Here is a 24343-nt window from a genome sequence, read left to right as displayed (position 1 = left end):
GAGAGGTCAGAATACCACCCTGTATATATGCTAGTAGCACTTTCACTCTCTGTCAAGATGAGAGGACAGCACCCCTGCATTTTAGACCTGCAGTCTAGTGGTAATGCTAAGATTACGACATCATTATGAGGCCATCTCTCATTTTTTGAAAGGTCATGGTGATTAAGAGACGTTCCTGACAAGCGGAAAAAGGCAAATGCCACACTCATCTTCCAGAAGAGCAGCCGCGGGAGTCCGGGAAGGCTGGCCAGCCTCTGAAACCGCTGTCCCTGGAAGCATTATGGGGCAAACGCTCTTGGGGGCCCTTCAGTCAGCAGGTGGACAAGGGACCCGCTGGCTGGGGCCGGAGGCGCCTCGGCCGGGCTGCCCGCCTCCCTCCGACCCTGCCTCCTCAGACCCCCGCTGACAGGAACCAGCCCCGCAGCCGCTCCCCCTCAAGCGGGGCGCGCCGAGGCACAGCTGCGGGGAAGGGAGACCCGCACCCCCGGAGACCCCCGGAGCGAGGGCCGCCCGCCAGCCGCCCGCCTCCCTGCTCCGCCGTCCCGCCCCTCACCTCCGGGCGGAGCGACCCGACTTCCCCAAGATGGTGCCGCGCCGCCGACAGCGGAGATGCACCTTCCCAAGATGGCGGCGGCGCGTCCGTCTCCTGCGACCTCTCCAAGATGGTGTCCTGCCGCCGCCGACCTCTTAAAGATGGCGGCGGTGGCCCCGCCCCGAAGCGGGGCAGGCTGGGAGTGGGGCCGCGCGGCGGGGAGCGGGCCTGGTTGCGGGCGGGCGGTCGGGCCGGGCTGGCGGCGGAGCGGGGCCGGGCGGGCGCCATGCCGGAGCTGGCGGTGGACCGGGTGGTGGTGCACCCGCTGGTGCTGCTCAGCGTCGTCGATCACTTCAACAGGTGGGGCCGGACGGGCGCGGCGCCGCGGCGCTGAGTCACGGTCACGGGCCGGGCCGGGCCGTGAGGGACCCGGGGCCGTGAGGGGAGCGGGGCCCTGAGGGGAGCGGCGCGCTGGGCCCCGGGGCGGGCAGATCGGGGCGGAGGGGACCCCGCGCCGTGAGGGGAGCGGCGCGCCCGGGCCCGGGCCGGTCGCTCGGTGCCGAGGGCCGCGATCCCCGGGTGGCGGCGGGAGCGCGGCCTGCGGGAGCCGCCGGAGCCCCCGGCCCGGCGCCGCCGCTGTTGTTTTCCTCCTCGGGAGGAGACAAGACCGAGGGTGGGGAGCGCTGGGGTGCCGTGAGGGGGCTGTCCGCGGGCCCGCCGAGGGCTGGGGAGCAACGTCCCGCTGGTTAAAACACGAGCGGGGGAGACGCGGGGCTTGTTCCTGCAGCTGCAGCTGGCCGAGCGGGGGATAAACCGTATCCCTCTGAACACCTAGTGAAACTCGTGCCTGATTTAACTTAATTGCGCCAACTGACAAGCAGTTTTAATGTTAAAAAAAAAAAAAAAAAATCTCGCAAGGCAAACAAGCCTGCCATTGTGAAAGCAAGTTGTGGATAACACCGAGCAGTTTAAGAGCTTACTCACTTTTTTATAGCCCATTGTCCTGCGGAGAGGCTGCAGCGGTGCTTATTTTGGGTCGCGTTCCCCCTCGCTAGCTGCATCAGGCCACGTAGTCCTCTTTCTGCATCGCTGGGTTACAAGGTTTGGTTCTGAGGGCACCAAAACGCCTTTTTCTAGATGTAAATTAACAATCAGCAATAAAACAATCATAATGCTTTTTCTTCTGTTGCAACGCACATACTGTTTAACTTGCAGAAATTCGACGAAACAACTGGTCCGCTGTTACCTTCTTTCCTGAATCAGGCTTTTTGCCGTAGGAACTGACAGTCTTTTCCATTTAGAATAGGAAAAGTCGGAAATCAGAAACGAGTTGTCGGTGTGTTGCTGGGCTCGTGGCAGAAAAAAATACTAGATGTGTCCAACAGTTTTGCAGGTGAGTTTGGGTGTCCTACCCTTCTTCAAATCTACTGAATTATTTAATAGATGAATTGCGTTTAGGTTTTTTTAAGCCACTGTGCCAGAGCACAGATTGTTCCCTCCATGTACAGATCAGCCTATATCAAACAAAAAATGCTAACTGCTGTCAAAAATACACCTATTCCAGCCAGTCTCGTCCTGCACCTTCCCTGTAATATTGCACAATGTGGAATGTTACGGGGGCGGATGTAAACCTCTTTTAAAACACAATATTGTGCTGCATTGGGCTCACTGACCTCTGCTGAGTGATCAGTGTCTCAACATGTCATACGGAAATCGCAGCTCTCAGTGCTGATGTAGCTGTTACCTACTTGAGTAAAGATTTAATGTATATTTTAGTGTTACTTCTTTTCTCAGATTTTGTCCGGATAAATACTAGTTCTTTCCTTAAGCATGTTATTAATAGTGTTGAAGTCGTTTCCTCTTAAATACTCACATATGATAGTAAAAGTACTTCTTGAATGCATGGCTTTTGCTGACCCATTTGTGTTAGTTAGATCATTTCCTTCCCATGGGGCTACTCTGTGACAAAGCAAAATTACCTCAGTTTATATATGGAGTTTCACAGTTTATACGGAGTTCTTCTCCCAAGTGTGGACTTTTTTTTCTCCAATTTTTCAGGAACTTTTTCTATTTGAGTTGAAAAGAGGGTTTTTTGTCATTTCAACAGCCTTTCAACTTTGAAGCTTTTACTATACCTGTAAATTAAAAGACTGAGACCAGTCTTTGTTCTCAGAACTGAGCCTGTGTGGCTGTATACATGCTAACTGATAAAATAACTAGTCGTTTACTCAAGGGTAAATAGTCCTTACTTAAAGTGCCTCAAAGTGTTCTAGTAGTCTATAAAAGTGCTGATGACGTGTTCTGCACTGAGGACTAATTTTTCTAAGTAGACTGCTGTTGATCAACAAGCTATGAAGTCTGCTGGGATACTCGGTTTATCGTATCGAATGTCTATTGAGTCACTTTTGTGCATGGGAGGATTTCTCTCTGACGCTTGATGTTGTCCACTGAGGATAACCCTCAGAATGCTTTGCATTTCATTCCTCAGTTCTAAACTGTTAGTAATTATGAGATGGCCTCTACCTGAGAGAATTGACCAGCACTGCAGGTTCCCCTGTGCAGCGTAGTGTTACAGAACAGTTGAAACTGATTAAACTCTCCTTTAGCAGCCAAAGATGTACTAGAACACAGTGTTTCTATAAACATTTTCACTCTGGAAGTTGGATTCTTAAATATTGATATTTTGTTTTATTCCCAGTACCCTTTGATGAGGATGACAAGGACGATACTGTGTGGTTTCTAGACCATGACTATCTGGAGAACATGTATGGAATGTTTAAGAAGGTCAACGGTAAGTTGAGGTCGTCTTGCAGTCAGGGACACATTCCTAGAAACTTTCAAGACTCTGTATGGGAAAGTGAATTCATAGTAAGGTAGAAAATTAATTGCTTACTTAAGACACTCCATGCTAATTCCCTGCATGGCTTCACTTTCACTGATGGTTTTCCATGGCTTAATTTGTGCAAGTAGTTTGTGTTCTTAACACATTAATTTTCCAAGTCTCCTGACAGCTTTGTATCTTCAGAGTAATTCAGATTTCAAAAATGCCATTATTTCTGAAGAATTTCAAAGCTTTCCCCTCTATAACCTGTTTTGTGCAGATGTGCCCTGAACTTAGTTTTTTATGAATGTGAACGTTACAAACTTTTAAGTAATGATTCTAATTGCTCTTCACCACTGTTACAAAAAGTGTCTTTACCGCACAGTTTGAGACTTTAAAGCTGAATGTTCAGTCATAACTTAAATTCCTATGAATTTTCTTAGCACTGGGAACAATTGTCATTCTCGTGATACAGTTTGCGTTTCTAGAATTTTTGCATTCTTAGATGTCAGAGTTTCAAGCTGTCACATCCTGGTAGCTGCAAAATTGATAAATGATATGAAATAGTCCGGTTTAGTTAAGAACCTAGGGGTAGAGTTATATATGTGATCAGTAAGCTACAATAAGTAAGTACGATTAGTAAGCTGTCTTTGTCACTAGCCATGTCATTGTCTTGCCCACTGTGATTCATTTCCCCCTACTTTACACTCGACTTCTACATGCATCAGATTTTCACCCTTGATTTGCTAATTCAATCTCTGCCTAAATCTTTCTGCTGTTGTCTTACCATGCAATTCTGATTTAGAATCCTTTCTGGTTTTGCTCAGCTAGAGAAAGAATAGTTGGTTGGTACCACACAGGCCCGAAACTGCACAAGAATGACATCGCCATCAATGAACTGATGAAAAGATACTGTCCTAACTCTGTAAGTGCGGCACGTTTTTGGTTTTTCCCTCTCTCCTCCTAAATGGGGGACCTTGGAACCCTTGGCCTTTGTTACTGGTCATACGGCATGTTAAAGACCTGGTAGCTGTAAAGCGGTTGAGGAACTCAGATTAGAGTCTTTTGAAACAGCTATAGATGTCTTTTCTCAGTGCCTGAAGTTAACACCTCCGAGCAGCCAGCATGCCATAGCTGTGAAGAGCTGACAGGTATTTTTTTCTAGTCTCTGAATGAAAGCCGGTTTTCTGAAACGTTTGCTTTTTCCATAAGGTGTTGGTGATTATTGATGTGAAGCCAAAGGACCTGGGGCTGCCCACAGAAGCTTATATTTCGGTTGAAGAAGTTCACGATGTGAGTATTTAACATGCCTCTCTGCCTTTTCCTAGGAAAAGGGTTTCCATTAAAAGATGGCTGTTGGGATTGCATTATTTTCTGAAGGATGCACATCCCATGGCACATAGTTGCTTTTACGTATGGTTTATTGCACTCCCTAGCGAGGGCCTGTGACTTGCAGCCAAAATCCACTGAAACCAGAGGTTAAATCCCATCGTCATATAAGCACTTGCAACTAAAGCTTTCATCCACCAATGCTCTTGGAAGAAAAGCTGTGCGTTACTGTTTGACCTAAGCAATTCCGCAGCTCCAGCTGTCTGTATGATTTAGATGCTTCTTACCTGTTTCTGTCATGTCCGTGGCCATGAAGAAGGTCACAGGTTAGAGCACTTTTAAGATGTCACTTTGACATGTCAGCCTGTTTGCAGAGGTGTCTGGGTGATTGTGTTGCTCATTCATTTGTGCCCCTGCCAGTGCTGAGTGGGTAGGTCAGGCACGAGCAACACTTACTAATCACTTGCAGCACCGTGCAGACAAACAACACACAGTAGTCAGTCAGCTTTAGCTTTTGATTTGCAGTTGTTTGATTTAAATTACATCCTGGATGTATATAAAAAAAGTTTGATCCTTTTGCCTTTCTGAGATCCTCACTATGGAGAAAGAGCTGCTCCCGGTATTGTAGATCTTGTATCTGTGGGATTTGTTCTTAGTTTTTATGAGTTCACAGTAGTCCCAGTGGTGCTTTCTAGTCACAGCTGTATACCGGGCCAGGTAATGGTTTTGAAAACACATGGGTAAAACTCATTCTCAGAAATTCAGCGTGTGAATCTTTTAAACATCTTCCTTAATATCCAGTGCATAAATGACAATTTTAATGAGATTGCTCCATATTAGTATTTTTTTTCTGGAACTGCCTATGTGCTTCTAGCTGCCTGAGAGCAAATATCAGGATGACCAAAGATATCCCAAAATGTAATAAGGTTGTATCAGGGAAGAAAGAAAGAATTGTGGTATTTAGTAAGACTTTCCATTCTACCTACCGGTACATAGACCAGCAAAATACATTAATTGAAAATTACACAGAGTGCAAGAAAGAAGAAATTGCTAGCAACTCTGGGCTTGTGACAGTTGGTGAGACTAGTCAAATCAAGAAAAATCCAAATAGAGCCTTTCCTCTCTGATTTTTTGTGGACTGTATGTAATGACTTTGCTCGTTTCATTAACAGTTTCTCATGCTCTATCTAAAATTCCGTGTTTTTAAAAGGCATTGTGATTCACTTACAAACTTCTCCCCTTAGCTGTGCACTTCAGTCCCCTCATACTCTGTTTTGCCCTAATTTGCCCCATTGCCTCTTCCCGATACTGGAAACAGGCGTCAGTTAATCTTAAGCTGTGACACGGTGCGAGTTGCCCCCCTGTTCCCATGTGAGACGGGTGGTGGCTAGTTGGCGCACAGCTTTGTGCCTGCAGCCAGCTCTGTGCTCGCTCTGACCGTGTCTCCTGTATCCTTGCACCTCGAAGGATGGCACGCCGACCTCCAAGACCTTTGAGCATGTGACTAGCGAGATCGGAGCAGAGGAGGCAGAGGAAGTTGGTGTCGAACACTTGCTACGGTAAGCATCTAATGTGAAAGTGTTCTGATGAGCCTTGCCTAGCAGCGACCGCGATCCATCTGGCATCTCCCAGTGCCAGGTTCCTGGGGGGAACGCAGATCTTGTTAAACACGCTACTTAAATTCTAAGAGCGTATTCATTTAGCAGTCTTGCTTGGCATATTCACTCATTGCTAGTGAAAAGTGTGACTGCCCGCTGATGAGATGATGAAAACTACATATTCAGTCTATCAAAGCTACTGAATATTGCATTGTTTGGAACTGCCTCCAGCTGCTGTGTACCTCACAGAGCAGGACGGAACAGGAGCGTTGCTGATGGGTCTGTAGCTCTCCAGTCAAAAAAAAAAAGAGCAGTCACCCAATGCAAACCACGTCACCTTTTCACCAGTCAGAAATCCTGTGGTTTATTTCTCTCTGTCCCTCTAACTGGTGTTACAACTATTACTCCAAAGAGAACATATGCACACCACAGGATATGACAATGATCTGGTTTAGATATACTTTGTAACGTGCATCAGTTTGTTCTCATTCTTTGGCTTGACGCGTTCATTTCAGTCAGTTGTACTTCAGCTGTGCTTCGAACTGCTTGTCTTCTTAAGCCGGAAAGATCTCGTAAGTGGCCGTGCCCACCTCTTAATGCAAAGTAACGTTCTGTTGCTGATTCTTTCTGTTGTGGGTGTTTCAGAGATATCAAGGATACAACAGTGGGCACTCTATCCCAGCGGATCACAAATCAGGTCCATGGCTTGAAGGGACTGAACTCCAAGCTTCTGGACATCAGGAGCTACCTAGAGAAAGTAGCCATGGGCAAACTCCCCATCAATCACCAGATCATCTACCACCTTCAGGATGTCTTCAACCTGCTACCGGACGTCAACCTGCAAGAGTTTGTCAAGGCCTTTTATCTGAAGACCAATGACCAGATGGTGGTGGTTTATCTGGCTTCTCTTATCCGTTCTGTGGTTGCCCTGCACAACCTCATTAACAACAAGATTGCCAACAGGGATGCAGAGAAGAAAGAAGGACAGGAAAAAGAAGAAAGTAAAAAGGAGAGAAAAGATGAGAAGGAGAAAGACAAGGAGAAGAGCGATGTCAAGAAAGATGAGAAAAAGGAGAAAAAGTAAAATGTGTAGTTTTTTTATTTGTAAATTAAAAATCTTGTAAACTAAATCACTTTGCTGGGTTTGTTTCTCTTGTTGAAATGGTCAGTGCTCTGCTTTCCTCTACTTTGATATCTGCTGTTTGTGTTCATCACAGCAGGGTGGGATAGATCTCAAACCAGCAGCCGTTGCAACAAGCAGAGGGCTGGGGGGGGGGGCAGGCCTGCCCATTGGGGTCTCGGCACAGGGCAGGGAAGGGGTAAAAGCCGGGGGAGGCTTTTTATTTAATTTTTTTAGTTCCTTCCGCCAGTGCGCTTTCAAGGCCTTTCAGGGCAACAGCTGAGGATTTCTACCACGTACTGTGTGAGAGTTCATGCTAGGTACGTGTCTTACCAGTCCCTGGGAGTTTTCACTGCTGTGTGAGACCCAATTCATTGGCATCAATTAATTTTTGAGCTGAGGAGGAGGTGCTGCGTTCCGGAAGCACCGCGGGGTGACTGGCAAAGAGGCTGTTGCTACTGCTGGCTGGTTTCTTCCAGCTCTACCTTGTGCTGTGCTAATAGAATTGCTTTTTTTCTTTTTTGCTGTCCTTTCTAGCTGGCCAGTGACAAGGTCAGGGTTGGCTGTTTTGTTACCTGACACTTTACAAAAGAAAGAGAGTAGATTAAAAACTATTCTCCTGGCTCATGTGATGCTCTGCAGGGGTGGAAACAGAGGGGCGAGAAGATGGGATCCTGCTCTGGCGAGGAGGAGAGGCTGTGTGTGATGCTACCACAGTGTGAACACCCTCCCGTAAGCTGTCAGGTCATTACCGTATTACGCTTGCAGTGAGCGTACATATTTGCATTGTTCAGGACTAATTGGTTAAAATTAGGCCATTTCATGCAACATAGACATCTGTATATTTAATCTGGTTCCTGTTTGCACAGTCCTTAGGCACCTCGGTGCCTGGCAGGGTGGCACAGGTGGCACATCGCTGCTGTTCCAGCTTCCACAGCTCCGTGCCAGCGAAGGAAACAGAGCACTGTGCTGGTGTGACACGGGGGAGCCACAGCACCTCTGGGACAGCCACGGCTGTGATCTGCTGTCCTGCACCATGTCACCATCCTCTGCCAGGATAACGGGGACAGGGCAGGGGGTTGCTGCTCGCTGCCCTCCTGGGCCAAACGGGCAGCACAGACACAACATGTGCTCCAGCACTATCTTCTAGGAGAGGGGGACATGCCTCTCCCAGCACAAGATGCCACCCATGCCCCTGCCACCTCCCATGCCTGAGTGCGAGCAGCACCCGGGGCTCCAGGCACCCATGAGCGTGTCGGCACGCTGGTGCCGGAAGAGCGCAAAGCGCCAGCAGCCTGCCGAGAGCAATGGAAGCGTTTCTTCTGGGAGTGGGCTGGCACTGGCTGGGCCACGCTTGGCAAGGATCTCCCACAGCGCCGCACAAGTACAGACTATTAAAGAAGAAAAACAAACCCACAAAAACACCAAACCCACACAAAGAACCAAGCAGCCAAGGCAGCTGCTGAAAAGCAAAGTCATGGTAAAATTCCTGGATGAAGGCTGTCCCCCCACTGATACGAACAGCAGGTTTGGTTCGTTCTGCTCATGTTGGGTTTTCTACTAAACGCCACCAGCCTGTGGCCATTGGCCTCACGCACCTGGTTTTGTTCCACCAGCGCTGCGCTGGGTTTCACACGGTGGCACAGGGAGGCTGCTCCAGCTCTTGCCAAGTGTCCTGGAGCCATTTTTAGCCGACTCTGATTATAGGTTGGGTGAAGACAGGCAGGAGAGCTGCATCCAGCCTCATCCTCCTGTGCAGTGGGTGCATGGAAAAAATAGATACTATTTTGACCCCTCTCCGGGCGCCCACCACAGCCCTTCAGCCAAGTCCCCACACAGACCCCCCCGAGGCTGCACCAGGCTGTCCCCCCCATGCGACACACCGACCAGGGACACGCACCTCGGCAGCTGCTTATTGTTTATTGCACAAGAAGTCGGCGTCGCTGAGGCAGGATGGTGCAGTACAAAACTATCCGGTTACCAGTCAAAAGCTATTGCAGTGTCTTGTATCCATGGACTTCCTTTATGTACAGCTATGTACACCAACGCTCGCGCGGGTCCGTCTCCCCAGTGCACGCTGTGGGGGGGAGCAGCAGCGGAGGTGGCATCCAGGTGAGGGGCAGAGGCCTGATCCTGCCCTCACCCGCAGCTCCGGGAGCTCCTGGCACCAGCCTGGCCAGCAACAGAGGAAACACAGGGATTTTGGGCCGAACCATGACCCAAGCAAAGGCCAGATGTGCCCTGAACATGACGGGAGCCCCCAAGGCCGCTGCGGAGCACCAGCTCCGAGCAACATACCACTTAAATATTAAATACAACAGCACAGGGGCCACACGCTTGCAAATCAAAACACGCAACAGACATGGTCGGCCAGGAGCTGGGTCTGGGCAGCCGTGGGAGGGGGCCGTCCCAGCCCTCGTGCGAGGCATCAGCCCCAGCAGCATCGACTGGGGGTTCCCTGTTACCTTTGCCAGGTGCAGGATAGGGCCCAAATGCGACCTGAGAGTCGGTTCGAGAGCCATTTCCCCTCCTCTCCTGCATGTATTAAAATGCCATGAGAAGGCAGAAAGTAAGGGGAAAAATAGCCTGTGCCAAAACCAGATCTCACTTAACTGTGTCGGCAAGGGGGTACCGGGGAGCCTCGGTGCACCGCGCCTACCTGCCGAGGCCCAGGGCTTCGCCCCGTCCCCTCACAGCTGAGCGGAGCCAGGCTTTTGCGTCCACCTCCCCGTCACACCTCGAATTTGTTTGGGGAAGGAAACGTGGACCCGTTTGCCCCGGGGCTGCGTTAGTGCAGATCTCGCACAAGAACATGAGCAACAGTGTCCGCAGCTGCCTGCACACCATCCCGCGGAGAGGGCTCGGCGCTGGGCTCCCCGGGCACCGGCAGGCAGGACCTCGCAGCCGGCAGCGCTCCAGGGCCCTCCCCTTCCCGCCCCGGGAAAGCACCAAAGCTCCGTCACTCCTGTCCAAATCCTTCCGTCTCCTCAATTGCGTAAAGCAGCTTCTCCTTCAGCTGTTCGTAGCTCTTGTAGGGAGGGAGATCCAGACGGTTAAAGCTGGGGAGACAGCAGAGGCTGTGAATAGCGCTGCGATCCCAATTCTCCTCCCCATGGCAGGGTCCCCTCCAGCCTCAGCCACGCGCAGCAGCTGCGGTAAGATGCAGGGCCAGGAACAGCAGCTACGTCCCACAGGAACGTGGGCGGAGGGCGCCCGGGGCCCCATGCAGCCCCGCAGAGACTGCCAGCGGTTGTCCCCGTGTGCTCCTAACGGGGCCAAGGAGAAATGACTTACCATGTATGGCTCCGAGGCAGCCACGTCTCTTTGCCAACTTTATCGATGCAGAATTTCTGGGGCCCGTTGCTGCCTGTTAATTATGAGCACAGCAAATCTCATTACATCACTAGGAGCTGAAAAAGAAAACCCTCTGACACGCCATTAGCCAGCAGATCGCACCATCACTTGATCCTAGAGACACATTGAGCCATAAATCTGTAGCAGCACTCGCTGCCTGTTCTGACCCCTTTGTGGAGAAGACGTACAAAAAACAAGAAAGGAGAAAGCTGCAAAGCGTATTCACAGCATGGAGAGATAACAGCGTGGCTTCCAAGCAGGACGGTTAAATAGCAAGTGCTAAAACGTATTTGTTTGTAGACCCGCAGGACTGCGTGGGTCCATCCAAGAGTTTTAAAGGACCTGACTCAGGAAGTCTGAGTCACTGAGGTCATTTTTTAACAGATTGTGAATGCTGGAGAGGTTCCAGGGGGCTGGAAAAAAGCTAATATGCCAGCAAGAATAAACGAGTGGGCTAAGTTAGCTGGTTAGCTTGACACCGATTCCAGGAAAGTAAGGGAAAGGCTGGTACCGGCCCCGAGAAGTAGCAAATTAAAGGATGAGAGCAGAATAATACCACACTGTGGTTTTCTGGAAAAGGGGTTTCATAGCACAAAAATCAAAATTAAATCAAAAATCAAATCTCATGCAAAATGAGATTACAAACTGGACTACCAAAGTTAACTGTGGCAGCACAGTTCACGGCTAAGGAATTTGCCTGGGTACAATGCCACCAGATTAAATCACCGTGCTCAGACGTCGCAGCTGCTTCACTGCTTACGTGCTGTGGGCTGCCCTGCACTCTGTGATGGAGACATGGACAGCCAGGGCCCACCCGCCGGCCCCCCCACACAGCCGCTGCCCCAGCTCACCTCCCCAGGACCCCCCGCCCAAGCCAAGCGCCCAGGAACACGCACCGATGAGCTCCGCGAACCCCCCGACGGGCAGGCGGCAGGTCCCTGTCACGAACTGCAACAGCCGGATCCTCTTCTCGTTGTCCATCTCTTTAACCACCTATGACAAGAACGCGGCAGGAGAGTGGGATCCCCGTCACCCCCGAGCCCACGGCCCGGCCGGGCCTGGGGCACCATCCTGCAGCACGGCTCCTGCCATGAACACCCCACGCCCTCCGGCCGGCCGGGCTCAGGCACAGCCCGGGGCGATGCAGCACGCTGGGCATGTGGTCCAGCCCTCGCCTCCAGTCCTGCATCCTCAGGGACGAGTGCATCCCGCGGGGCCGGTGGGGAGCAGCTCTGCCCAGCTTTGACCTCCTTCAGAGCCATTTTTGACCCCCTTCTCTCCCGGCCAGCATGGAGCTGCACCGCCTGAAGTAGCACAGCTCTATTACATGTCACCCCCTCTCATCGTCCTGCCCAAGAGAGCAGCTATTGCTAGAAGCACGCTGACCACTAAATGCTGCCTGCTGTCCTCGGCAGCCACAGCCAAACGCTGCTTGCTGAACACGTGCTTGTGGTTGTATTTTGTTCTTCCTGACAGCCTGCAAGGCTGCCTGCCCCGGACCAGCCCTGCCTGCCACGGGCAGGGGACAATGCCAGGGCTGCGGAGCAGGACGGAGGTGCTGCCGGCGCTGGAGCTCACCTGCCAGAACCACTGGATCTGTTTGCTGTTCTTGGTATAGTGCCGGTAGATGGTATTCTTCTGCCAGTCGTTCATGTCGATCTCCTGCATGCCGCACAGCATCAGCTGGGGAGAGGGGACGGTCAGCATGGGGATAGAAACAGGGCCCTGCGGCCGCGTGTCGGCGCACCGGCTCCTCCAGTGCTGGGCTTCACAAGGCACAGGCTCCAGCACTGAGCAACGGAGGTGTCTGGGAGGAATTCCGAGCCTCCAACAAGACATTTTCTTGCTAACGGACCCAACAAGCCACCCCACAGACCCAACGAGCCACCCCACAGACCCAACGAGCCACCCCACAGACCCGACCACCTGGAGTGGGGGTACCCCCATCAACAGGGCAGAGGGGCAGAGAGTGCAAGTGGAGCCGGTGCACTCCGCCATCACCGTGTGCCATTCCTGGGGCAGCCTGCAGCGGGCTGGGAAACACCGGTATCTCCGCTTCCCTGTCCCAGCAAAGGCGCCAGCTCACCTCCAGCTCCTTCTCGTCGAAGTATCTCAGCCACTCCAGCGGCACCACCTCGTTGAAGCCGTCCAGGAAAGCCTTGGTCTGCTCCTCCACGCCCCGCGTGAACCTCCAGTCCGTCAGCAGCCTGGGAAGGCAGATGGCAGTCGGCAGGCAGCCGGCACTGCTGGCCCGGCACAGGGAACCCCCACCATCCCTCCTGCCAGTGGGGAGGGCCCCGGGAGCTGCATGGGTGTGTGGGGAGGGGGAGAGGGGCTCCTGCAAATCACCAAGGCTCCCCTCAATTCCCACTAGCGGGTTTCTCTCTCCACCTCCAAACACGAGCACAGCAGACAGCCCTGCGCACAAACCAGCACGTGTCTGGAGGTCGAGGGGTGCAAACCACATCCCCGGCCAGAGCCTACCGTCAGCAGGAGAGGGCCCTGGCAGCCCCCAGCCAGCCCAGCGGCGGACAGGCAGGGTGAGCAGCCACGGGACAGAGAGAGAAGTCTCACCCTCTCTCCCCTCTCCTCTTTCCTGAAAGTACTGGCAACTGCCCAGCCAGCAGCAAGCCAGACCGCAGCGGAGCTCGGCCGACTGCGCCAGCCCATACTTGTCACAGGCCACGTAGCCCAGGGAAGCGGCCACGTCCCAAGCCCCATGTTCCCACCCCAGAACTGCCCTGCAGCCAGCGGGGGTAGGTGCCCAGCGGGGGCCTAGGGACAGCCACTCACATGATGTACTCCTCCTTGTTTTCCTCCGTCACCCGGATGCTCTCACCACCCTCCTTCAGCTCGTGGGTGGTCACCTTGCCCAGGATCTCCATGTCCTGGATGAAGTACAGCTCCAGGCCGCACTCCTCCAGGCTGTTCTCCCTGCAGGAGGGCACCGGGATGTGATTTCTGACAAAGGCACCCGGCAGCGGTGAGGGACCGTGGGGAGGAGCGCTGCCTCCCCCACAGCAGCACGGGCCCGGGGCCGGGAGGGAGCGCAGGACACTCACTTGGTCCAGACGATGGAGTTGTAAAACTCGGGGTCGATGGATTCCAGGTCCTTCAGCGTGGGCCGCTTGTTCAGCATCCGCTTGTAGAAGGGCAGCGTGAAGCCGGTATCAATGAACTTCCCATGATACAAAGCCTGCGGTGGAGAGGCGACGCCGGGTCACAGGGGACCCCAGGACAGACCCGTGGGGCGAGACGGTGCTCCACCACTGGGGCAGCCACAAGGAGAAAGGGAATCGCTCCCGGGGTCCCAGAGCTGTAGCACTCACTCCTGGCTGGCAAACGCGGTGGGGAGGAGCAGGCTCCCCCCCCCCCCCGCCCCCCGACAGCGCTGCCCAGGGGAGACTCACCCGCTGCGGGTGTGCTCGCAGCCCCTCTCCCCTCCCCACCACGAATTCCACCGTCTCCTTCTCCCCTCACAGCTCTATTAAGAGCACTTGTTTAAACAGAGCTGTGCTGTGGCTTCCCTGAATCCCTGGCTTCCAGGAGCCTCAAGGCAAAGGCAGCCAAAAATAATGCAGACGCTTGTCTAGAACAGCCCAGCGGTGAGTAATAGTCTGGGGTTTTATTGGTATCCTGCAACACGCAGGGCAGGGCAGGGCAGGACAGAGCGGGGACCGGAGCAGCGCACAGCCGCCTCCTGCACACACCTCGCAGGGCCACGGGCCAGGGACCTTTCCCCAAGCTCGGGGAGCCCCCAGCAGCCCCCCTGCCAGCCCAGGGCTGGGCGACCTGCGGCACGTTGGCCTTAGGGAACGTGAGACGAACGAGAGGACCTGCTCTGGGGCTTGGGCAGCTGGAAAATCTCACACTGCTGGGGCTAAAAATAGGCCCCAGAGCTGCAAACCCGACAGCACCTGGGGTGGCAGCCAAAGGCCTGGAGCCATCCCCGCCACACGGCCCCTGGGAAACCAGGTCCCCTCCGTCCCCACGGCCATTCCCCAGATTTAAAATGCATCACCCCGCAGCACTCCCTCGATGGCCCGTCTCCCACAGACCCACACCCGAGCAAGAAGGGCCCTAAGGAGAGCGACAGCGCTGAGCCGAGCGCAGCCATGGCATGCGGAGCTGCCCCTCGCCCCGCGGACCACCCCCATCCCCTGCAGGGCCCCTGCTCGGCGGGGGAGACACAAAGCTTCTCGTCTCCCGTCGCCTCCCCAACCCCTCTCGCCCCGTCACCCCGGGCTCTTACCATGGCGATGAAGCGACCGATGAAGCGGAAGTAGGTGAGGTGGTCGGGGTTGATGGAGGAGGCAGGGTTGATCTGCAGGCAGTAGTTGTTCTTGCCAGCGTACTCGAAGAGGCAGTACATGGGGTTGAGCACTTCGTGGGACAGGAGGAAGAACCACTCCCTGGGGCGAGAGGAAATGGGAGCGCGGTGAGGAGCGGCTCGAGGAGCTGGGGTGCCCAGGGGCTGCGTGGGGAGGCTGCGCCCCGGTGGAGGGGACAGCCGCGCGACTCCACAGCACACTCCGCACAAACCAGGTACCCGTCTCCTCGGGGTGCCAGTGCAAGCGTTGGGCCCTGGTGTGACCTGGCGAGGGTGTCCTCTGCCCCAGGGGTGCTGTGTGTGGTTTGGGAAGGGCTTCCAGAGACACCAGCAAGAAACACCCCAGTTTGCCGGAGGCCCCGCTTGGAGCGCCGGGGATCCTGGCAGGCACCACGCGGCTCAGTCCCACCCGCGCTGTCGTACATGTACACACACACACGCTGCTGTGCACACACCCCCCCAGCTGTGCACACACCCCCCCAGCTGTGCACACACCCCCCAGCCTCCCGGCACAGACCACCCCTGGGAGCCCCACCCCAAGCTCAAAGCAGCACGGGACGGGTACCATCCTGGCTTTGCTCCCCCAGCCGCGCAGGGAGACGGGAGTCCTCGGACGCAGAGGCAGCCCCGGCATCCCGTCCGTGGTTCTACCCTGTGGTAGAACAGCATGACGTAACCTACCATAGGGTAAAACCACTGGCAGGACACAGAGAGAGGCGGAGAGCAGGAGCCCCTGCACCAGCGCTGGGGGCAGCGGCACCACAAAGGAGGAATGGGCGAGAGTACGGCAGCACGAATGCTGGGGCGGCGGCAAGCAGGGAGAAGCATTAGCCCAGCACCAAGGCAGACACCCTGAGCGAGCCGGCGGGGGCTCACGGTGACACGGGACCCCCCTGCAGCCGAGGCACAGCCCATGCTCTGTGGTAACACTATCCTCAGGGCAGGCAGTGGAGGCTGCAGCAACTGCATCGCACCACGTCTGCCCCAGCACACACCAGGACCTGTTGGCTGCGAAGGTGGCTGTGGGGAGAAGAGGCCGCTCGACCCATCGCTCCCATGCCCCAGGCACGGCAGGAGAGCCCCAGCTGGATCCCCCGGCCCTCTCTGTGCCAGGGACAGGCTGGTGCAATGCTTTCAGGGTGTTCCACCATTCCTAAAACTCACACTGTTTCCAGTTTGAATATCCCTGAGCTCCTCTGCCCAAGCAGGCACTGCAGAAAGGCTGGGAACCCCGAGTGCAGCTGCTGGACGGACTCCCGTGCCTGCACTGCCCTTTAGGGACTCCCGCCGCAGGCAGGGCACAGCCCTGTCCAGCAGCAGGCGCGTGGTCTGGCACGCCGGCGCTCACCTAGCGATGCCGCCATAGTCCAGGCCCTCCTCTCCTCGCATGATAATGTACAGGCGGCGCCGCAGGTCGTAGGGCTTCATGTTCATGATCTGGGGAGAAGCAAGGGGAAGTGTCACGGCAGGCTGGTGCGAGGGCCGGCTCCACACGTCCCCAGGCTCTGCGGTCCCGGCACCTCACCTGCTGGAAGGAGTCCTCAAAGAGCGTCTGTCGGGAAACACTGATCTTCACATGGCTGGGCAACGCGTTTGACTACAAGCAAGGCAAAGACACGAGGCTTTGTGCAGGCTGGCACAGCGGCTCTCCTCACCCACGCCTGCCCACAGGGTCAGGCCATCCACGCACCCATCCAGCCCAGCAGCCCCGAGCTGCCGAGGCGCTCCAGCTGCTCTACTCACGTGGCAGAGGAAGCGGAACTGGTGGTACTTCCAGCGAAAGCTCCGGTCGTATGCCCCCGGGGAGCCACCCTGCTTGCTCCTGCAAAAGCAGCACGGGCCCTGGTTCAGCATCCCTGCCTGCCCCAGCGCCAGCTGCCCGGCCCCAGCAGCCCCATCGCCTGCCAGGCAGGAGGAAGATCTCGGGGTGCAGGTCTCCTCCATCAGAGCCAAATACGAGTCCCTAAACCCACCACTCAGTGTGTTTGCAACAAAACTGACCCACTTCCCCCACTCCGTGTCACAACCACGGGAAGGCATGAGCTGCTAACAGGCAGCTCGAGTCCAAGCTCCCAGCGTGCAGCCTGGCTGCAGGGCGAGGGGCCCGGCCCAAAAATGCTTACCCAGACTCGAATCCAGGGCGCGGGTCCTTGAAGGTGGTGGTGCGAGTGTTGTGGTCCACGAAGTAGCGCACGCCCTCGTTCGTGTACTTCATCTCCCAACCGGGCGGCAGCGGCGGCTCCTGGATCATCCTGCCGATAAGGAAGGGGTCACTGGGAAGGCACCTCGGACATCCCTCGCCCTGAACAGTGGCCCTCCGAATGGCTGCCCTTGGGGACCACCTTCAATCTGCACTTCCATGCCAGGCAAAAGGAAGGATTCAGGGTATGGGATTAGCGAGCGCCTGCCTGCACCCCAAGACAGGAGCCCTGCCTGGGCTGCACTCTTGGCCACGGCCAGCACTGGCCACAGCTACAGCTTCACTCTGTCTACAGGAGAGGTGGCCTCAGTGGAGACCTGGGCCAGGTCCTCAGCTGGGGCAGGTCTCTGGAGAACTGCAACCCAGAGCTCTCAGGAACCCATACAGAGCCCTGCGGGAAGGAGACAGGGCAAGAAGCAAGCACCTCTTTCTGCCCAGAAAGCCCTGCAGTCTTCCCCATCGCTTCCTCATCTCTACCCTCAGCTCCTGCAAGCCGGAGAGCTGCCCCACGATGCCAAGGGTTGCGGTGTCCAACCCTCCTGGGCTCCAGCACTGCCTGCTCGCTGCCTGCAGTTCTCAGTGCTTTTGGCTCCCCAGCACTGCAGCCCACTCAGCCCCTCGGCATGGCCAGCTCTCAGCGCTCGCTAGCTCATCACCCGGACCTTCCAAAACCGCAAGCATCCTCCCCCCGCAGACTGCCTACCCCTGCGTGCGAGGGTCTTCCCACTGGGTGGTCCGTGTGTTGTGGTTCACGTAATACACTCGCCCATTGTCCTGTCTCTTCTCTAAGAGAAAAGGGAGAGGAAGCGTTAGCTGGAGCGCCCTGTCCGGCACTGACCCGCAGTCCCGGGAACAGCCCTCCCCTTCCCAGCTCATGACAAGTTCATCAGCTCCCCGTCCCACCTCCCCACTGGCACTACCCCAGCTCATTTAGAAAAGGTAGGATAAAAAAAGCTCTACATTTCTTCTACGTGCACTGGCGGCTTTCGCCAGTGTCCCCAAGGCCAGCGCGAGGGGAGGTCCCACGGCTGAGTCTGGCCCGGCCAACGCACTGCCAGGCTGGCACAAGAGGCGTGCTCAGCCACGCACCTCGCTGGGCAGGCGGCACACGCACCCTCCTCGGACACACAGCACTCCACAAGCGCAGCATCCCTCCAGGTGGATCTGCAGGTGCTTTCTCAAACGCATGTGAACTCCCTACGTGGCTGTGCTGCTGGTGCACAGCTCACGCTCCCGGCGTGCGCTGCACACGCGTGCACACACACACACACCCCTCCTTGTGCTGTGCACAGGCATAAAACAACCGCGCCACTCACACCAGCACCACTGCTCGACACCGCTCTGTGCCTGCAGCCTCACGCGCTCGTTGCACAGCAGCCACCCAGCACACACTCCCCACATGAGCCACACACACTTCCGCAGGCACCCCCTTCCCAACACACGCTCCCGATACTGTTTGCACACTCAGAACAGCAAGTGCCGCCCAGCTGTGGCTGGGCACCACGTGTCCTGGCCCGGGGGTGATCCTGCACCCGCTCCCCACCTCGCCAGCCCCCGGGTGCCTGCACCCACCCCACCCACCCCCTCTCGCCCTGCCTGCCGACGCTGCTCTGCCTCTCGCCAGCCACCCCCCTGCGCACGCCCAGACACGCTCGCTGCCTCCCCACCAACACGTGTGCCCCACACGCAACACACCTCCTCCCTCCATGTGCCTGCGTCACTCCCCGCACGCACGGCCCTGCTCCATGCCGGCAGGGACGCCCTGCACGCACACTCCCCTGTCACCTCCCGGCCACCACGGCCCCCCTCACTCCATCTCACTCCCGGACTGTGGGAAGCAGCCCCCAGGCCGTGGCTCTGGCAGACCCTGCATGTGATGACCGATGACCAGGACTGCATCTATCCCAAGGACCCCATCCGTCCTGGGGATCCCCACGCCAGGGTGCTCAGCCCCACGCAGAGCTGTGCCTCCCCCCAGTCTGCCCAGCTGACACTGGGGACGGGGCCCCTCTCCTCGCTGATGCAGGAGGTGGGCCACCCAGCGTGGCAGCAAGGGCTCCAGCACCGTCCCCATCAAGACCCTGCCCTTGGAGTCCCCCTTAGCAGCCTGGGCCCCTCTGCCCTGCTCCAAGCTCCCCGCAGTTTTAACCCCTCTCCCGCCCTCCCTGCCTGCCCGGCACAGCACTGCCCATCTGCACCCACCAGCATCCCAGCCTGCTCTCTCCAGGGATGCTCTCGCCATGGCGGGGGGGCGTCTCTCTGCCCTGGGGATGGCACAGGGACCTTTCAGAATGTCGCAGCAGATGATGCTTGGGCCATGGGGGCAGGACAGACAGCCCCACTCCTGCCAACTCCCAGCCCCACTGCAGACTGGGGCAGAGCATCCCGGGAGGCATGCACGGCAGCAGGACAGATCCCTGCTCGGCAGAGGAGGGGTCTGGGGACGAGCAAGGATTTGGATCCCCAACCTCTCCCCCCGTCCAAAAGAACAACCACAAGCACTTCTGCATTCAGTAGCTGAGAGACTGGGAACTCCTCCAGGAAAAGGGGAAAAAAGGAAAAAAAGCTGGATTTCAAATCAGAGATCGTGCTAATCACAGGCAGACTCAGCCCCACATGCAGCAGAGCATGGGGAACGCTGGCTCCCCAGCCACCATTCCTATTAATGCCAGAGACGGGAGCGAAGTTGCTGCTGACAGCACCGTCTGCCCCGCGGGGCGGGCAGGGTCCCGCTCCAGGTGACAGAGGAGCGTCCCGGGGGGCTGTCCAGCGAGCGCGGCAGCTCAGTACTTACCCCAGCCGGGAGGAAGGGGACCGAGAGGATCATTGTCGGACGGGGCGCCGGACGACTAGAGACAACAGAGAAGGCAAAAACACAAAATAAAAACCAGGGCAGGGACGCCTGAGAAGAGAGGAGTGCGGAGGTGAGCCATGCAGCCTCCGCTCCCACTCGCCTCCCCTTGGCCCGCAGCTCCCAGAGAACTAAAAAAAAAAAACCAAACCCAAAAAACTTGCGCACTCAAGGGGGGGTTAAAAAAAAAAAAAGAAAAAAAAAGCACAAACTAAACAGAGGCTGGGGCAGCCAAGGGGGCGGCGGGGCAGGGGCCGTGCCGCACAGAGGGGAGCGGGACAGCGCGGCGGGATCCAGATGTGCGCGGCTGCTCGGCTCCCGCCGGCTGTCCCCACCAGATACACCTCCAGCCTCCTCCAAGAACCACACACAAGAGGGGAAAAAATATCGCAGGCCTTTCCAATGAAATCATTCCCACAAGCCCTGTCCACGCCCAGCGCTTCCTGGCGGGCCGGCGGCCCCCTCCTCCCCGGGCAGGGCGAGGGGCGCGGGATGCGCTCGCACTGAGGCCACATTCATCCCTCGCAGACGGGCGGCTCCGCACCCCGCCACCCCCCCAGCAGGTTGGGGGCCACCGCACAAAGCACCTTTCTTCTTCCCCGGGGCGGGCAGAGCCGGCGGCCGTCACCCAGCCTGAACCGGGGGATGCCCGGCACAGGGGGAGCGGGCTGGCGTGCTGCCCCACTGCCCCTGTGTGCGTGAGCCCCCCGTCTCCAGCTCCGCTGGAGGTCCCTGGGGATGGAGGCGCAGCCCCATCGGACGGGGTTCAGGGGAGAAGGAGGCCTGCGAGTGCTTTTAATGGTTAAATAAGAAACGCATTGTTACCAAAAAGGCATTTTCATTGCACCTCCTGAAACCCAGCTGCTGGAGAGGGGCCGTCGTCCAGTCCCAGCCGCCATCCCAGCCCTCCGCGCTGGGCTGGGGATCGGAGTCAGCCTGGGCTCAGGAAATGCCACCCACAGCCAGACCCATCCCTCCCACCCAGGAACAGGAGGCAGCCCCAGGCCCAGGCACGGCTGCTATGCGGGGTGCCAGGGCCCCCCACTCGGAGACCGGCACCAGCACTCGGGCCCATGGGGATGCGCTGGGGCACGTCAGGGACGGGGCTGGCACAGTCCCTGCCTCTCCAAGCGTCATCTCTTGTACCCGACCCCACATGCCAGGACTGAGCGCAGGAGGCACTGCCCTGGCAGCGGCCAGCCCGGCACGGCGTGCCTCGGCCTTGGGGCAGCCTCCGCTTCCTCCCTGCCCAGACAGGCTGGCCAGAGACGTAGCCGAGTCACGTCCAGAGGTATCACCTCACTGTGACCTAAAAATAACTAATTAAAACTGACAGGGCAGAGACACAAGAGTCCGGGGCAGAGCTCCGGGGAGCCGGCCCTCCTGCAGCTCTCCGCAGCCCCTGGGAACAACCTGGCCCCGCGTGCCAGCAAGGTCCCTCGGTGCAAGGGATGCTGCGTGGGGGCACAGCCCGGGAAGCCCCGTGGCACCGAGGCGCCGGCTGGCAGAGCGGTCCCTGGCTGCACCCCGGCCCCCCGAGCTGCATGGAGAGGGCTCTGCATCACCCAGCGCTGCTCATCGCCTCCCCACCTTCCTCTCCTGGCAAGGAGGGCAGGTGGATGCTGGAGACGGGAGGGCAAGGCAAAGCAGAAAGCCCCTGCGGGGAAGGAGGCAGAGCAGGAGCCATCACCGTTGGCAGCAGAGAGCTTGAAACAAAAAAGTACAATCGTTTCATCAGGCTAAATTTGGAGCGCGAGTCCCTCCCTCTGCACTCCGCGGAGCCCGGCCAGGGCGAGTCGCGCAACACTGGAGCAGCTCCAAGGCTGGCGCTGGCGGAGACGCGAGCGAGCGACAGGCCTGGAGCCCTCTCGGCCTCCGGTGGAAGCCCCCTCCCGCGCACCCCTCCACAGCGGTCCTGCGAACAGCGTGCCGAGGAGCGCAGACGGGTGGAGGGCAGCAGAGCCGAGATGGTCCAGCTCCTGCCATGAGGCTTGGAAGGGCTGGTGAGCTGTCCGGGGAGAGATGGGCAGGGGGAGGAAAGGGGCAGAGCAGCTTCCCGCACCCCCAGGGAGCAGCCCTGGTTGCACCTCACGCAGAGTGGCACCAGAGGACAGACTCTGCACCCCCCTCCCAGAGAGCATCCGAGCTCCTCGCTGGAGCACAGAGCTTGCACCAGCACTAGCAGCGCTGCTGGGACACGTCAGCCTCCTGGCTTTCTCCAAGAGGAGCTAAACGTCGATGGGAAGTGGGTCGCCCTGCTCTGCCCACCTTCGCTCCACACCTGCCCCACCAGACCTCCCCACCTTCTGGCAAGAGCCGTGTTTTACCACGGCACAGCCTCTGCGAGGCGCGTGGCTGGCTGATGGCAGGGAGCACTGCGACATTGCCGCTCCGGGAGGCGGAACGCTCCAGCCTGGCTCTTTCCCAAGCACTGCTCACCCTGCAGCACAACGGCCGCCAGCACGGTCCTGGTTATCAGAGGGTGCTCACCACCACTGGAAGCCAGGTCCTTGCTCCAGCAGCAAAGGCAAGGCCAGGACAAGAGCGGTCTCTGCCCAGGAGCTATTGGTCTGCGGGGCTGTTGAGAGATCATTCCCTGAGCAAGGAAATGCAGCTACTCAGCCCAAACCAGGAACGAGGGGAAGAAGCGGAGAAAGCAGGAGGAAGCTCGCTGAGCCCAGCAGCGCTCGTTCCCTGCACTCTGCGGTGGCCTGGCTCTTGCAGCCCTTACTTGTACCCTGGGCCTGCAGCTACTGCTGCTGACTCCTGCTGCCACCCAGGACCCAACTCGCTGTCCTCAGTCCAACAGACTTGGGGAGGGATGAGCTCAGGCCCGAGAGCCTCCCCTCCTGCTACAGACCAGGCTCCCACGGCTTCCTCAGCATGTGCCCAGCTCCGACAGCATGCAGCAAGTCCTGCAAGCCTCGCAGGTCAGCAGCAAGGCTTGGCTGACAGGAGCCAAGGGAGAAAGCATGTGCATAGCCACGCTGGCACTGAAAGGACACTGGGGACAGCCTGCCAAGGACACCTCCCACCACCCTTCAGGGCCAGGCAAGCTGTTTTATAAAAAGAAAGTTACTCCCACGGGGTTCTCTGCACGCAGCAGAGGAGCTTGTGGGCTCTCCTGTCCAAGCACTGCTCTGCTGAGCTCACCAAGCCAACAGACCCCACGCAGCCCAGCGAGCACCTTCCCGTGCTCAGGGTCTCCCAGGCCAGCCCAGGTGAGACCAACGGGAGAGCCGGGTGAGACCTCCACCACCGCAGCCCCCGGCTCTCACCTGGTACAGGAATCTTTGGCTGAACTGCTGCATGGCTCCTTGGAGCTGGTTTCGCTGGGACTGCCACTGCTCATAGTTCCTGACATACTCGGCTGTGGGGCGCTGCCACGTGGTGGTCCGGGTGTTGTGGTCCACGTAGTAATACCTGCCTCGAGGATCCACGCGCTTCTCCCACCTGGAAACACCAGAGGAAGATGTCACTGTCTGTCCTCAGACAGCTTGGTGGGTCCTGCTGGCAGGTGCCTCCAGCTGTCGTGCGGCAACTCAATACCGATGCTGGTGTGAAGGCAGCGGAACGAAACCCCAGAGAGGTCGGGAGGCACGGCAGAAGGCACACACCTCAGTCCTACACCAAGGAACCTCCCACTGCCCTCGCCTGAGGGCTGCCTCTGGGGCCCTGGACAGGCAGCAGCAGCTTGAGAATATCCAGCTGCTGCCCCAGAACGTGTTGAAAGCACGACTGAGAGGAGTGCTGGGTTGTAAGCCCCTTCCCCAGCTGCCAAGCTCCCCTCGTGCTCACCATGCAGCAGCTCAGCAGAGGATTTGCGGTCAAGTTCTGCCTCTCAGAAACGCAGGTGAGAAAAGCAGCTCATAGTCCTCCATGGGAGAAACAGCCGAGAGCTGCTGGGGCCCAAGGGTCCAGCTACGGAGACTGTGATTTTTCATTTCATGCTGACACTACAGGCTGACTTCAGACACTTGCTCCCTGGCTCCTCGCACAAGACTAAGATACCCTTTAACACAAGGGCTCCGTTCCCAGCTCTGGCATAACCACCAGTTTTACAGCTGAAGGGGCTCCTTTGGACTAAGATCCACCAGAAGGAAATACAAAAGACTAGTAAGACTTGAAGCGAGCGCCCGGCAAGGGCACATGAAGCCTGGATGGGATGCCTAGACTCTAGCAGAGTTCGCACAAGGATGCCATAAGCA

General features: G+C 57.2%; 2 protein-coding genes across 2 annotated transcripts in view; one reads left to right on the top strand and one right to left on the bottom strand.

The window, feature by feature from the left end:
• The first annotated feature begins 816 nt into the window (after positions 1-816).
• On the top strand, positions 817-7404 carry PSMD7 (proteasome 26S subunit, non-ATPase 7). Its single transcript, XM_059824806.1, has 7 exons — positions 817-892; positions 1834-1925; positions 3231-3323; positions 4181-4278; positions 4566-4646; positions 6150-6241; positions 6926-7404. The coding sequence occupies exons 1-7, from the start codon at positions 819-821 to the stop codon at positions 7362-7364; spliced, it is 969 nt and encodes a 322-aa protein (XP_059680789.1). The 5' UTR covers positions 817-818; the 3' UTR covers positions 7365-7404.
• A 1935-nt stretch (positions 7405-9339) lies between these two features.
• The window catches only part of WWP2 (WW domain containing E3 ubiquitin protein ligase 2), a 41576-nt gene continuing 26572 nt past the window's right edge, over positions 9340-24343 (bottom strand). The window contains exons 9-23 of the mRNA XM_059824653.1: positions 23414-23588; positions 20079-20133; positions 17988-18069; positions 17208-17357; positions 16828-16906; positions 16610-16681; positions 16433-16521; positions 15007-15166; positions 13817-13950; positions 13548-13688; positions 12841-12961; positions 12333-12437; positions 11651-11747; positions 10695-10767; positions 9340-10459 (exon numbers count right to left, since the gene is read on the bottom strand). Of these exons, the coding sequence (XP_059680636.1) occupies positions 10360-10459; positions 10695-10767; positions 11651-11747; positions 12333-12437; positions 12841-12961; positions 13548-13688; positions 13817-13950; positions 15007-15166; positions 16433-16521; positions 16610-16681; positions 16828-16906; positions 17208-17357; positions 17988-18069; positions 20079-20133; positions 23414-23588 (1633 nt within the window). The 3' untranslated portion in view covers positions 9340-10359. The remainder of the gene's footprint in view (positions 10460-10694; positions 10768-11650; positions 11748-12332; positions 12438-12840; positions 12962-13547; positions 13689-13816; positions 13951-15006; positions 15167-16432; positions 16522-16609; positions 16682-16827; positions 16907-17207; positions 17358-17987; positions 18070-20078; positions 20134-23413; positions 23589-24343) is intronic.

Source organism: Gavia stellata, chromosome 15 (assembly GCF_030936135.1).
Source record: "Gavia stellata isolate bGavSte3 chromosome 15, bGavSte3.hap2, whole genome shotgun sequence".
Lineage (NCBI taxonomy): Eukaryota > Metazoa > Chordata > Aves > Gaviiformes > Gaviidae > Gavia > Gavia stellata.
The sequence above is the reverse complement of the archived record's forward strand: the minus strand, read 5'-3'. Positions and strand labels throughout refer to the sequence as shown.

Coding starts and splice junctions, on each gene's coding strand:
- PSMD7 (XM_059824806.1), top strand. CDS start 819: ATGCCGGAGCTGGCGGTGGACCGGGTGGTGGTGCACCCGCTGGTGCTG. Junction 4,279..4,565: donor AAAGATACTGTCCTAACTCT/GTAAGTGCGGCA, acceptor TTTTTCCATAAG/GTGTTGGTGATTATTGATGT. Junction 6,242..6,925: donor GGTGTCGAACACTTGCTACG/GTAAGCATCTAA, acceptor TGGGTGTTTCAG/AGATATCAAGGATACAACAG.